Source organism: Quercus suber, unplaced genomic scaffold, assembly GCF_002906115.3.
Source record: "Quercus suber isolate HL8 unplaced genomic scaffold, Cork oak 2.0 scaffold_2, whole genome shotgun sequence".
NCBI classification, from domain to species: Eukaryota; Viridiplantae; Streptophyta; class Magnoliopsida; order Fagales; family Fagaceae; genus Quercus; species Quercus suber.
Genome location: NW_027069469.1, coordinates 2,223,626 through 2,239,777, shown reverse-complemented (window position 1 = coordinate 2,239,777; position 16,152 = coordinate 2,223,626). Strand labels below are relative to the sequence as shown.

The following is a 16,152-nucleotide window of genomic DNA, read 5'->3' as shown; positions in this document are numbered from 1 at the left end:
AAGCAAATATTTGGTATTTTGAATCTTAGAACGTGGAATAAAAGGTTTGGAAATTTGTATTCTGTTGTGTAAAATTTTTTATTTTTCCTCATTTTCTCCTACCTTTATTTTGGGAACACTGTATGATAAGAATTAACCAAAAATTGACCTCTCTCTTTTTCTAATGGTTGTGATTGTGATTATTTTGTTTATTTTTCCAAGTAGGTATAATTTCTTAAAGCTTTACATATTGTATTTTTCAACGATTTATTTTGGAAAAGTTACAATTTAAACTTTGTATAGTTTAGAAGTGTAACAAATTAAGTTCTATAGTTTCAAAAGTAATAAATTAATCCCTAATGTTTCAAAATAACAACTTGAATGATATAATTTTAAAAGTAACTGGCTGAACCATATAATTAAACCCTGAAGTACTAAATATTGGATTCAAAATGTAATCTACTCATTTGGTTTTTAAGCAAAACAAATTAATGAAATAAGTTTATTCAATTAAACTAGTGACAAATTTGGTCCATTTATTTCACAAATTCACTTTATTTAGTAATTAGTTTTTTATATTTTTATGGATTCAAAATGTAATCTACTCATTTGGTTTTTAAGCAAAACAAATTAATGAAATAAGTTTATTCAATTAAACTAGTGACAAATTTGGTCCATTTATTTCACAAATTCACTTTATTTAGTAATTAGTTTTTTATATTTTTAATAATTTGATATTTATAATGGGGGAGAGGAGTTTTAAACTTTGAATGTCTCTCTCGGAAATATAAAAAAGTGCTAATCAGTCAAATTATAAGATTTTTGGCCACTTAATAATTATTTAATTGAAAGAAGTGGATAAAAAGTCTTATAACCGTGACTCTCAAACTCACATAAAATGGAGTACTTCAATTGTATAGAAATGGTATGGACACAAAAAGAAGTATACGTTAACAAGTTTTATTTCATCTGATACGCAATTTAATTATTGCACCAATTTTCTATCTGTATGAAATCTTGAAAAGACTACAGAAATTGTGTTAAACATCGCCCCCTCCAAAAAATAAAATAAAATAATAAAAAATAACAAATGAAAAACACATGTCTCATAATGAAAATTTTTCTCGACAGAACTTTTTTTTTCTTGACCAAAGAAAACGATTTGAACTTTGAAGACACCATGGGTGATGAATAGGTCAAACATTGTGCAACGCGGAGATAATCTGTGTCTATGTATAAGGTTTCGCATTTCAAATCAATACAAGTTTTGACAAAAAAACATTGATGGTGATATTGATTGTAAGCACTAGTTGTTATATTACTTGTTTCTTGAATATGGTTGAACCTTAGCTTATAGGCTAGTTTCATTTTAAAAAAAAAAAAAAATTATAGCGACATATAGTTGAAGCTTAGCATGATCCAGCTGTTTCCAAACTCACTTAGCAGCCAAAAAGTTCTTCTAGCTTGAAAGGGCCAGTCCAACCAAAAATATCATGCGTGTGCTTGTTAGAAATAAAAGTCTCAATAAAATTTGAGACACAATAATTGACAATTTATAACAATTTTACAATATTTTCACATTAGTTTACTATCTTATTTGTGAGCCTACTTTGATAAGAAAAAGTCTATGGACACCTTATGTGCCAAACTTTTTTCATAATCCAGACATTTGCGGCCGTAAATGATAGAGAAAAAAAAATTATAAATATATATAAAAGTGATATTTCACCGATTATAGTCACACATATTATCAAATAATGGCAAAAGTTTTGGCAAAATATAGGGGTCCTAAAATAACTTAATCAATATCAAGGTGACAAGTTATTAGTAGGTAAAAAGTGATATTAGTAGTGAGTTTAACTAAGAATCAGTAAAACCTAACCAACTCAAACGTTAAAAAGATTATTGTGTTTGTAACATTACACATAATTTTTTTTAGAGGTGATTGACTAATTTAAAATATTCTCAAATTATTGAAAATTTGTGTTATGTCCCTAGTTGGATTATCTCGTTTTGAGCATTTCACTTTATATTTCATCCATCACAATTTGTAGTATTTAATTTTTTTTAATAAAATAATCGAAGTTTATAATTTCTAAGGAAAAAAAATTCTTACGCGTGGTGCAGTGTAATTTGTGAAGCAACAAACAAGTGGAATATTACGAATAAGACAGGATTTTTATTCGGTTGTTGGGTGATATATGCTCCTGAGTTGGTGCCCTCAAAAGTGTAGATATTGACGCGAATGAAGGGTTTTATCGTGTCCAAGCCAATAACAACAAAGAGTTGCTTAAACCTATTAGCCAATAACATCTTCAACCATGGTGTATGCTTAATTGTTACCCACTCAAAAATAGAAGCTAGCTACATAATGGGTTTTTGTGACTTCAGGTGTTTTATGAACCAATACAATGAAGATCGAATTTTCTAGTATAGTTTATTCAAAAAAGGTATAATTGTAGTGTCAATTCAGGATCATTCCTACAATTATTTGATATATATATATATATATTTATATAATATTAATCTTGAACTTTAGTGATGTTTTTATTTTCAAATAAAGGAGGGTTATAGTTCTATTTTTCTCATAATTGTGGGATTTGTGAGGTTGAGAATGATTCGGTGATGATTTTGCAAAAGAAAAAAATAATGAGTATTCTATAATCTATATATGTGAAGTAGATGGCTACTATTCTAATACAATAAAGATTGAATAATAACGTCCTTCTTTTGGTGTATCTACAAAAATTTTGAAAGGTACTAAAAACAAATCAAATCCCATAATTTTAAAAGCAACAAATTAAATGAGTAAAAATTATTTCGGGCAAAAATTATGTATAATTTCTTAGTTATTGTACTTGGGTTTTCCAATTAAATTTAATTGCTTAATTTTGAACAACAATTAAATTCAACTATATGATTCATTGGTCAATGCAGTCACTTGATTGAATTTGATCAAGGACCTAATATACAAACTCCCAAGGAAATGCACATAAATTTTACCCTTATCTATTTATAAATTAAATTATTATCATGCATACATTAATAAGCTTCATATGGGGTTTATTCAAGTGACAACTTTATATTAATGATATCTTTTATGATATCTCATATCCGTGGTTCAAGTTCAAATCCCAACTTGCCCTCCCCAATATCTATTAGTCTACCTACAAAAACAAATAAGCTTTAGAAACTATCATATGCATCATTTCTAATTTGTCAAGGGAACATTTTGATATTTCAAGAGGAGAATTGCATCTCCAATCTTTCGTTATTTAGCAAGGAAACAAAATGTTTGTTCTGCAAATCATGTATCTATAAGGAAATTTCTACTTTTATTTATTTATTTATTTATTTTTATTTTTATAAGTAGTCCTAATTTGTTTCATTCCTCGGTGGTACTAGTACTAACATCTTTAAGTACTAGTTACTTGTCATGATTGAGTTTTGTTTATCAACCTTCACTTCAAAAATTTTCTTTCTATGGTAAGTTTTATCAATCATCACCTAATGCAAGGGATTGTTTTTTTGTCGTAAACAACAAACAAACATGATTTTTATTGGGAAGGTATGGCAAATGATGTACCACGAAACTGTTATCAAAGTCATATCAGTTGTAGAAATAATAATAGGATAATAAGGTTTAGAATTCAGTTCTCAAACATTAGGAAATCATGTTTCTTTATTACTTAACATGTGAGAAAAAAAAATGAGCATAATAAAAAATTGGCTAAACTATGAAATACACCTCTAATTTCACTTGTCTCCAATTCAGTCTCTTAATTAATTTATTGTTTTTGTTTTTTCCATTTTAATCTTTTTATTTATATAATTTCCAACGTAATTCTTCCAACAATTCCTCATCGTTATGTCCACAAAAATAACGTCATCTTGAAAAATGAAAAATACAAAAATTAATGAAGGAGAGCAATGATTAGAAATATGAGTGGTTTATTTACAATTATACATTGTCTTTTATTAAAGAGAAAAGTTAAATAAACAAAATTAAAACTTTTACAAAAATGTATTTTGATAATTGTTTTCAAAGCCGAAAACTAAAATCATTGAATCAAGCACTATAAGGAGAATGGTTTTTTTTTTTTTTCTTTTTTCTTTTTTTTTAAGCTAAAAATTAGTTTTCGAAATGTGCTACCAAGCAGCCTAATGTAATTTCTAGAAGGTTAATTATTTATATATAAAAAATGATATTTGTAAAAAAAAAAAAAAAAAAAAAAATCATGTGTAAATCACTAAATCTACTATTTCTCTTTTACTAAATAGGAACAAAAAGAAAGCTTTCGGTGAATGAGTTATCTTAGTTGCTATCAATTGTTTTTTCTTAGTGGGACTTTAAAACTTTTGACTTGAGAGATACTTTGCTAGAAAGGAATGGTTATGTTTTTTAGTTTTGCTTTTGTTTTATGCATTTTTAGGTTATGAAAAGAAATATATTTCTTCAATCACCACGGGCCAGGGTAGGGCCTTGTCCTTTTGGATTGTTTTGAATGGTTTGGTTAAATGGTCCATGTCTAAGCATTGGAAACCAATCAAAAAGGATAAGAAGTGGTACATACTGTTTAAGATTTTGGAGGTGTTGGATGGCATAGAATGAATCTCAAATCAAGTATATTATGAAATGATTTGGGTTATATAAATAATTATTCAAAGTTTTAATTATGATTAGAATTTTTGAGATATAATGCAAATGTGATTACTACTTTTTTTTGATGGTGATAAATGTAGAAAAATTTTCAAGAATGAAAATGAAGATATATTAGAAGTCTAATTTTGCCATTGGTTATAATACTACAACAACAACAATAATAAAAATTTGATATATTTTTATTATTCTTTGGATATTGTGTCATATATTTTTGTTATTGTAATGGTAATTAATTGCATCACTTGTGTGTACGATTTGTAAGTTTGTTGATTCTATACTTTTGTCTGAAGATTAAATTTTTAGTTTTGTTATTTTTATTCAAAATTTTGTTAAAGTTATCACAATATATTATCAAATTTATCATATGACCTTCAACTATTGTTGTTTAGTAAGGCATTGTGTGAATGAGCAAATCATATTTATATATTAATTAATTAGTTATATCTTTCAAACTACAAAAACAGTATTTGAAGAGGAAGGGAATACACTGACCTTCGATACAAAAAAATAGAGACCATACCGGTGGAGGGTACGGAAGTCTGATGGTGGCAAAGCCTGACTTTCTTTTCAGATTTTTCTCTCTCCACCACCTACGACAGATCGAAGTTCTTTCTCTATCGTTCTCTTTATCGGTTCTTCTTTTCATTCTGCAATGTATCTGTTTCGGGAAATATGGTGGGTTTGGGTTTTTATATAAACATTTAATGAGTAGGCGTCTCCCAAATGCACCGTATGGTATTTTAAAGGAAAAATTGTAAACGTGGCAGCATTTTAAGAGGCATTTTTTCCTAACGTGGGAGCACCTCCTAAAAGCTTCTACTATTATATATGGTATTAGATACTACATAATTGAAATATTGATTTTTTTTTTTTATTTTGAAGAAATTATAATAATAAAAAAATCCGATATTAGGCACAGCGTTAAAGGGAATTCCTAATGAAAATTAACAGTCTTTAACAAATTAAATAATATACTTATTTAATTAGTTTTTTTTTTTTTTTAGAAGGAACTTATTTAATTAGTTAATATTTAATTTGGTCCCCTAAAGTGAAATTCTAAATCTGCCAATGAAACTAAGGATCAAATTAAATAAATCTACCCATCAAATTGAACAAATTCTAGAGCTTGTGAATTCCCTTAATATGATGTTGAATGTGAATTTAATAATTTTCAAGATTCTTTTGGGTAAGTGGTATATTATAATGAGTAAGATTTAGGTACAGTAATTATGTGTTGTTCCTTAAGTTTCCTTTTAAGATTCTGCCATGTGGATTTTTTTATGAGAAGAAAATGTATTTTTTAGTTAAATAGTAATATGGCTGAATGTTAAGAGAGGAACCTAAACGTGGCAACATTTTAAAGGAAAAATTGTAAACATGGCAGCATTTTAAGAGGCATTTTTTCCTAACGTGGCAGCACCTCCTAAAAGCTTCTGCTATTATATATAGTATTAGATACTATATAATTGAAATATTGATTTTTTATTTTGAAGAAATTATAATAATAAAAAATCCGATATTAGGCATAGCGTTAAAGGGAATTCCTAATGAAAATTAACAGTCTTTAATAAATTAAATAATATACTTATTTAATTAGTTTTTTTTTTTTTTTTGAGAAGGAACTTATTTAATTAGTTAATATTTAATTTGGTCCCCTAAAAAAAAAAAAAAAAAAAGAGAGATTATTGTTTCTTTTTTTCCTTTACAGCAAACAGGGAGAGATTACAAAAGAACAAAACTTAAGTACAATACCTTAGGTGCTGTTCTTTAAGTTCCTCTCTTAAGATTCAGCATATGCTATTACTACAAAATACATTTTCTTCTCATAAAAAAATCCACATGCAGAATTTTAAAAGGAACTTAAGGAACAACACATAAGTACTGTACCTAAATCTTGCTCTTACAATAANAAGGAATTCACAAGCTCTAGAATTTGTTCAATTTGATGGGTAGATTTATTTAATTTGATCCTTAGTTTCATTGGCAGATTTAGAATTTCACTTTAGGGGACCAAATTAAATATTAACTAATTAAATAAGTTCATTCTCAAAAAAAAAAAAACTAATTAAATAAGTATATTATTTAATTTATTAAAGACTGTTAATTTTCATTAGGAATTCCCTTTAACGCTATGCCTAATATCGGATTTTTATTATTATAATTTCTTCAAAATAAAAAACCAATATTTCAATTTATATAGTATCTAATACTATATATAATAGCAGAAGCTTTTAGGAGGTGCTGCCACGTTAGGAAAAAATGCCTCTTAAAATGCTGCCATGTTTACAATTTTTTCTTTAAAATGCTGCCACGTTTAGGTTCCTCTCTTAAGATTCAGCCATATGGCTATTTAACTACAAAATACATTTTCTTCTCATAAAAAAATCCACATGGCAGAATCTTAAAAGGAAACTTAAGGAACAACACATAAGTACTGTACCTAAATCTTGCTCCTTACAATATACCACTTACCCAAAAGAATCTTGAAAATTATTAAATTCACATTCAACATCATATTAAAGGAATTCACAAGCTCTAGAATTTGTTCAATTTGATGGGTAGATTTATTTAATTTGATCCTTAGTTTCATTGGCAGATTTAGAATATCACTTTAGGGGATTTTTTGGGTAGAAAAAAAATTTCTCTAGTACTAGCTTAAATTATTCTTATTTTAAGCATATGCTGTAGAGAATCAAGAGGTATTACTTGCTAGATTAATGCATTTCAGTACACTACTTGCATGTGAAATACAAGGGAATTTGTGTAATATCTTTATGCACACCTTTGAAGTGAAAGTTGTTGTGGGATTATATGTGATGATTGAATATTGAGAGGAAGTATGAATCTAATTATGTAAGGTTTATATATTAGAAAATACTTAATCCTAAGCTAACTATAAATTATCATAAAACTAATATACTCGTTCTATAAGTACATAAGTTTACAATTGGTTTCGATGTACTACCTTAGTTATAATATATACAACAAAGGAAATTTTAGGAATTGATATTTGAAAATTAAGATCAATATTAAAGTAGATCGCTTTATATGTGATTTTTCAAAGGGAATATCACTAATTGCCCTTCTCCCAACACTTAAGAGCATTGGTCTTCACTTTGTGGTTGTAGCCTTGTCGTCATGTGAATTAGTCCGTTTGATTTTGCAATGTTTTGGAAAGAAAAAGTTTTGTTGAACACTTTTTCTTTCTTAGAAAACAGCTTTTTGAGTTCTTTTTTTCAATTTTTTTTTTAATTTTAAATCACTTTCTGAATTTTGACAAACCCAAAAAATCACTTCTCAAATAAAAAAAATATTTTACTACCTCAATAATCTCTACCATACCATACGAGTACAATGTCCTTGATCTATTTTAAAGAACTGTTATTGTAAAAGCCAGAATTGTTGTTGACAAAAAAAAATTCAAACACATAAATCATTACCCTTTTTCACAGTTTAGGAACTTTCAAGCACAATTGACTTTGTGAGTTCCGAGGCAAAAATATGAGACCTCTTGTGGGGACAATTTTTTTGGCTTTGGCGATATCAGCTGGATCCCATGATTCGCATCCCATGCACAATCGTGTGTGAGGATAATATTTCATATAAATTTATATACCCGATATATAAAATACATTTTTCTTTACTCGCACTTGTACCTTATTGGATTGGTTGTATGGTCCATTAATGTTACTCCACACAAAATAATCATATTAGCAAAGCCAATTTCTTTTTTCAAGGGGTACCAAAATTATATATAGTGATATAAAAATTTGAGTTAAGATTTAAGAGCTTATTTAAATAATAATCTATCTTGAGAATTCATGCTCTAGTGCTCCGCTAACAACACATTAAAAATTACAAGTTCATTAATTCTACGTATTCATACAAATGTGAATTAATATACTAATTTAATATATGTAGCTCACCAAGTAGTGATCTACCATTAACTTACACTAAATATCAATACCAATACACTCATATAAAATATAAATACCAATGTTATAATATTTCAATTACAAGTTTTTAAGAAACCCAATTTCACATTTGGTGATATCTATAATAAAACACTAAATTGTAAAAAGGGAGTTGTGAAAGATATATGAATATGATATTATTAGCCATAGCGCATTAGTTAAGTAGTTCTATATCTATAATGACATAAATACATAACTATTATTTTTGAAAGAGATTAAAGTAGATGATTTAAAAAGAAAATTAGCTATACAATATCAATATAAAATATAGGATATTATTAAATATTCAAGGGGAAAAAATATTGTGATATTTTAATTTAAAAATGATATGAAGGAAGAATTACGCCATAAGTGCTATAAATTGTATTAAATACTACTTCAACAACATAATTATTAAATTTTGAATTACTCTTTTACGATTAGATATGTTCTCATCATGTATAAAATTTTTAATATTTCTAACATATAAGCTTCATTTTGTCCCTTAGACAAATATATTATAACCAACTCTTTAACAATCTTGATTATGTATATTATAAGTCTATTTAAAAAACTTTATATACTACTTCTGTGTTTGTGTATTTTAATAAGTATTATTGTTTCTTAAAAAAAAATAGAGATATTTATCTCACACTGGTTGTACGTGTTAGAATTTTAGTCCTTATAACAATGTGTTTGTGTGTTTTAATAAATATTACTATTTCCTAAAAAAAAAAAATGTAAAAGAAAAAAAGAAACAAATAATCTCTCTCTTTTTTTTTTTTTTTTTTTGGGTAGAAAAAAAAAATTCTCTAGTACTGGCTTAAATTATTCTTATTTTAAGCATATGCTGTAGAGAATCAAGAGGTATTACTTGCTAGATTAATACATTTCAGTACACTAACTTGCATGTGAAATACAATGGAATTTGTATAATATCTTTATGCACACCTTTGAAGTGAAAGTTGTTGTGGGATTAGGTGTGATGATTGAATAATGAGCGGAAGTATGAATCTAATTATGTAAGGTTTATATATTAGAAAATACTTAATCCTAAGCTAACTATAAACTATCATAAAATTAATATACTCGTTCTATAAGTACATAAGTCTACAATTGGTTTCGACGGACCACCTTAGTTATAATATATCCAACAAAGGAAATTTCAGGAATTGATGTTTGAAAATCAAGATCAATATTAAAGTAGATCACTTTATATGTGATTTTCTCAAAGGGAATATCTCTAATTACCCTTCTCCCAACACTTAAGAGCATTGGTCTTCACTTTGTGGTTGTAGCCTTGTGGTCATGTGAATTAGGTCCGTTTGATTTTGCAATGTTTTGGAAGGAAAAAGTTTTGTTGAAAACTTTTTCTTTTTTAGAAAACAGCTTTTTGAGTTCTCTCTTCTTCTTCTTTTTTTTTTTTTTTTTTTTAAATTTTAAATCACTTTCTGAATTTTGACAAACCCAAAAAATCACTTTTCAAATAAAAAATATATTTTACTACCTCAATAATCTCTACCATACCATACGAGTACAATGTCCTTGATCTATTTTAAAGGACTGTTATTGTAAAAGCCAGAATTGTTGTTGACAAAAAAAAAATTCAAACACATAAATCATTGCCCTTTTTCACAGTTTAGGAACTTTCAAGCACAATTGACTTTGTGAGTTCCGAGGCAACAATATGAGACCTCTTGTGGGGACAATTTTTTTGGCTTTGGCGATATCAGCTGGATCCCATGATTCGCATCCCGGCATGCACAATCGTGTGTGAGGATAATATTTCATATAAATTTATATATCCGATATATAAAATACATTTTTCTTTACTCGCACTTGTACCTTATTGGATTGGGTGTATGGTCCATTAATGTTACTCCACACAAAATAATCATATTAGCAAAGCCAATTTCTTTTTTCAAGGGGTTCCAAAATTATATATAGTGATATAAAAATTTGAGTTAAGATTTAAGAACTTATTTAAATAATAATCTATCTTGAGAATTCATGCTCTAGTGCTCCACTAACAACACATTAAAAATTACAAGTTCATTAATTCTACGTATTCATACAAATGTCAATTAATATACTAATTTAATATATGTAGCTCACCAAGTAGTGATCTACCATTAACTTACACAAAATATCAATACCAATACACTCACATAAAATATAAATACCAATGTTATAATATTTCAATTACAAGTTTTTAAGAAACCCAATTTCACATTTGGTGATATCTATAATAAAACACTAAATTGTAAAAAGGGAGTTGTGAAAGATATATGAATATGATATTATTAGCTATAGCGCATTAGTTAAGTAGTTCTATATCTATAATGACATAAATAAATAACTATTATTTTTGAAAGAGATTAAAGTAGATGATTTAAAAAGAAAATTAGCTATACAATATCAATATAAAATATAGGATATTGTGATATTGTGATATTTTAATTTAAAAATGATATGAAGGAAGAATTACGCCATAAATGCTATAAATTGTATTAAATACAACTTCAACAACATAATTATTAAATATTGAATTACTCTTTTACGATTAGATATGTTCTCATCATGTATAAAATTTTTAATATTTCTAACATTCTAGCTTCATTTTGTCCCTTAGACAAATATATTATAACCAACTCTTTAACAATCTTAATTATATATATTATAAGTCTATTTAAAAAACTTTATATACTATTTCTGTGTTTGTGTATTTTAATAAGTATTACTGTTTCTTAAAAAAAACATGGAGATATTTATCTCACATTGATTGTGTATGTTAGAATTTCAATCCTTATAACATTGTATTTATGTGTTTTAATAAATATTACTATTTCCTAAATAAAAAAAATAAAAAAATAAAAAAAACCTCTTTTAACAATTCATTAATTATTGTAGAACGTTATCTAGGACTTTATTCTATTGGTACTTTTGTGATTCCTTTGTCCAACTGCTTTTTCATTTGTCATTTATCAGATCCTGTCTATAATATTTATTCAATTTTTTTTTTCTTTTTTTTTGTCACTCAGAAGATTCTGTTCATGATCTCATAAATCTATGATGATAACGTCATTTTCATATTATTCGTGCTTTGATTTTATGCCCAAGAAAAATGGACTTTTTCTAAAAGAAAACTGTACAACAATCTTTATCTCCAGCCTGATCTAAGATTCAGCTCCAAACGTGGGATTAGTGGGTCCAAACTTTTTAATGCCACCTGCAGAGAAACCGCGTTCTAAATAGGAAACACTATGTCCCTCAATTTTTATCTTATTGGTCCTGCTACAAATTCCATACAACTTTAATTCTTCAATCACCAAATGAATATTCGAAATGAATTAACTCGGCATGCTATGACTGGTCCTTCAGAGAAATTTTTGGTTTCTTCAAATACTTTTATCTTTTTTTATTATTTTGTTTTCTTTTTTGGGTTTAAGTAAATTAACATGAAGAAAGTTGTGACCATGCACATATTCACGTCATTTTCAATGGTGCAACTACGTGGAAGCTCACCTCAATCCATGTTAATTCACCACGTTTCAGTCAAATCGCATAATTCCACATCTATAAATACTTTTAACCGGGTTACACTATCATTCACCAGTGCATTTACTTGAACTAAACAATAATATAGCTTTCTAGCAACTTGAGTTGAGTGGATGGAAGAAGAGCCAAATAGTAGCGGTAACACAAGCAGTACTAGCCATGGTGCTGCATCGTCTAGCTACAGAGGAGTTCGGAAGAGAAAATGGGGCAAATGGGTGTCTGAGATTCGTGAGCCAGGCAAGAAAACAAGAATTTGGTTGGGGAGCTTTGAGACACCTGAAATGGCTGCTGCTGCTTATGATGTTGCTCGTTACACTTTAGGGGACATGAGGCACGTCTCAACTTTCCTGAATTGGTTCATAGCCTCCCTCGCCCTGCTAGCTCTAATTCTGAACACATACGCATGGCGGCTCATGAAGCAGCCTTAAGGTTCGAGGCTCTGCAGGAGTGGCTGAGGTTGGAGGAGGGTCTAGTCGAACATGGCCCGGTCACGGTGAGGCTCTCTCCTAGCCAGATTGAGGCCATTAAGAGTTCCCTCTTGATTCACCCAGCAAGATGTGGATGCAAATGGCAAGGAAAGTCTATGACGTTCTCCAATGACATTGAAGAAATGAATGGGAAGATATGCAAAATGATTCTCTTTGGGACCCCTAGGTAACTTTCAAATTATTAACACTATTTTTTAGTACATAGGATAACTTAACCCTCTATATTAAATTGTTATATGTATTTGATTTTCTATAGTTTTTTATAGCATCTATGACTAGGAGGGATATAATTTGACTTACAGAAAGTCATAAAAGTATAGTAAGAGAAGATTGTAATTGAAAAAGAATATGCTGGGCTTGCTTATTATTTAGTTCAAGCACTAAAACTTGAATCTGGGAAATAGAGAGGGCTCCTAGGCTTCTATGGCTTCTAAGGCATTGGATTTTGTAGCAAGTATACAAGGATTCACTGTTTCATGGAATAGTACCTGAAGGCCATTGTGTTTTTGAGAGAAAGCCACCTGTATTCTCAGAATGGGTTTTGGCGGGTCCCAATTGACATCAAAGGATTTGGTTTTTTCGGTATTTTAAGAAGTATTTTAGTGGATGAAATTAATATATAGTGAATGGGGCCATATTGGCTACTTTTTTTTTTTTTTTGGGTTATTGGCCACTTGTTTGGAAGGGTGTGGTGTGATTTATATTTTATTATTAATGGTTTGATGTAATAGAATTGGGTTGTTATTTAAATGAATAAGTTGCTTATTTGATTTGTTATCCACTTCTTTTTCATTATTCTATTTATATATTTCATTTTGGAGGGACTATAAATCTTCCATCTTCAAGTAAATGATTTTTCTATTCTTGTACCACCCACGTGGCAAGAATTAAATCCACGCAGCATAAGATAATTTTTAACCAGTTCACAATTTTCAATGTGATGTGGCATTAGACAAAATGCTGTAAAAGGCTTTCTTTTTCTAGCTAGTTTGAGTTTCCATGGAAAACATAGTTACAATGGGCAATCCTCATTCGATTTAAATCCTTCGAAATAGATAGAGAAAAGTGCCAATGTCTGGTTGATCAAAGATGGGTTCGTATGGGAGAACTTATTATGGATTGTAATCAATAAAAGAGTAATGAGGTATTGACTTATTCCTTCGGTAAAAATATAAAGATTGTTTTGGTTTGAATGAGGATATATGTTTACATAACTTTTTTTTTATAATCCTTTCTTTTTTTTTTAATCGACCTGTACATAACTTTAGCTGTTATATTGTATGATACCAAACCCAACCAACTCTAGAGTTTGTTCAGGTTTTCTAGGGGAGTCACAGTATCGTATGGAAATCATTTCAGACCAATTCTGACTCATTTTGGACAATACCATGTTAATCATGTTAATGATGACAATAAGAACCAATTTTTTTGTTATTACCATCTTTTCGCCAAGCATTTGGATAAAAAGAATGGATTTGAAATTGAAGCATGAACAATGGTGGTAAAGATGGATTTTCTGATGTACCCTTTTTCTAATCATTGTGATGCATGCATGAAGGACTTTAGAGGTAGGATTTAGGGTGTGTTAGATTATTTTTGTGTCTAAATAAGTGCTAACACCATTATATTCAAAATAGCTGAGTTAGGCATTGAGAGCCAGTTTCATAAGATTGTTGGAGCAACTTCATTCTCACTTGAGCAAACTCAAAAAAAAAAAAAAAAAGAGTTTGTTTAACCCTTATTCGACTGAAATTTGGGTAAACGATAAACCAATCTTGCTAAATTGACATTTTAACTTTGTTTTCACTAATATAATTTGTAACTAAACCCTTTCTTCGCTCGGAATTAGAGAGTTGGTGTTGAATTACTTTGTGAAGCTTTACAGTATAGACTTTGAAAGTTCATTCATATACATTCTATACTTGCACTCTACAAAGAAACTTAGGCATGATATTGTTGATGTCCTCTCCGCATGAATAATTCAGGGCAAATAGTATGTTATTAAAAATTGATCTTATGACCAGTCGGAATGGAGCTTCAGTAATCATAGTCTACCAAAATTTTTTTTTTTTTTTTTTTTTCCTTTGCCTAGGATAAAGCTTATTGTAAAGTTGTGATTTACAACTATTTTGTGTTGGCTTTAATTCCGTGCTAAATTTGATTGTAATTATGTTCAATTTTTTGTACCATGTATTTTATGTGAGATTTTATTGTAAGAGTTGTGTGTGAGAGAGAGTGTGAAGACTCAAGGCAATTGAAGACCAAAGAAGTTTTTGCGATTGGTTCGCGAGTAAAGTCTTCCTGCAAAACGTTTTGTGCTTTAGAGGCATTTTTCGCGAGTAACTTCGAGGGAAGATAACCCGCAAAAAACGCGTGTTTTCAGTTTTATAGGGCTAATGTGACAGATTTTCAAACACATCCTATTTTCCCTCGTTTCGCCACTCTCAAGCCTCTTTCCAACCCAAAACTGTTTTTCACTCAAAAACTCAACAATTTTCAAGTAAAATCATTTCAAAAACTTCTTTAAGGTATGTTTTTAACATATTTTATCTTTATTTCCTTAGATTATGAAGAAAATTTCTAGGCTTTACTTGTATTGGGGATTTTTTGAAAAAGGGTTGGGAACTCTAATTTTCGCCAAATTTTTTTCAATTTCTTGATTGGGCTTTGTCCCATTTGATGTGTTTGTGTGTGTGTTGGCCCCTTGTGGCATTTTAACATGTATTTAGGCAAGATTCAATCATGTTCATGCATTGCCCACATGTTATTCTGATAGGTGCATACCAAGTGTTTGACAAAATGCTCAAATGGCATTTTGTGTTGTTTTGGACTCCAATGAGTACAAAATTTTGGGGATTACTATGGTTATCCGTGTTTATCATGTTTTGATCATTGGGTGTGTCTTACACACTTTGACCCAATTGTACTTAATCATGCCTTGCACATGCATTTCATAGGCATACCTCATGCACACACTTGCTCACTTGTCATGTTTTGCATATAACTCATGCCAGGTTTTTGTTGCTTACATGTTTAGCATTGTTAACATGATTTTGGGACTTTGTATATGTTCTTTTTAGGACTTTGTGCTTATTTCTATGGACTAACTTGGACCTAATCAAGTTTGTGTTCCTTGTTTTGTGTTTTTTTTTTTGCACTTGTTTCTCTGCTGTGTGTTTGTTTGCGCAAATGTCTCCCACTTAGCATTCTGCTTCCAAGAAGTCCTCAAAGCATCCACACACGGACTTAGAAAAACTTCAGAATCATTAAGGCTGACATGGCCTACAATGACTTTTACAAAAAGGCAACAATTATCATGGAAAGGTTGGTAAAAATGGAAACCCTTGAAAACACTGCCATTCTTGAGATATTCAAGGAGAGAACTTGGACAAAGCTGTTGAATTCGAGTGGAAATGTGTATGCTGAACTCATAAGGGAGTTCTTCGCCAATGCCACTGTGGAAGGAGACCACATCAACGGTTAGATTGGACTCTCTTGAGCCTATGGCGGA

At 29.3% G+C, this 16,152-nt stretch overlaps 1 protein-coding gene across 1 annotated transcript; it reads left to right on the top strand.

Annotated features, from left to right (window-relative positions):
* Positions 1-12,191: 12,191 nt before the first annotated feature.
* LOC112006582 (ethylene-responsive transcription factor ERF021) lies at positions 12,192-13,297 on the top strand. Its single transcript, XM_024038870.2, is given in 5 exon segments — positions 12,192-12,459; positions 12,462-12,677; positions 12,680-12,728; positions 12,730-12,761; positions 12,764-13,297. Coding segments are annotated over 5 exon segments (534 nt in total). The 5' UTR covers positions 12,192-12,266; the 3' UTR covers positions 12,808-13,297.
* The last annotated feature ends 2,855 nt before the right edge of the window (positions 13,298-16,152 follow it).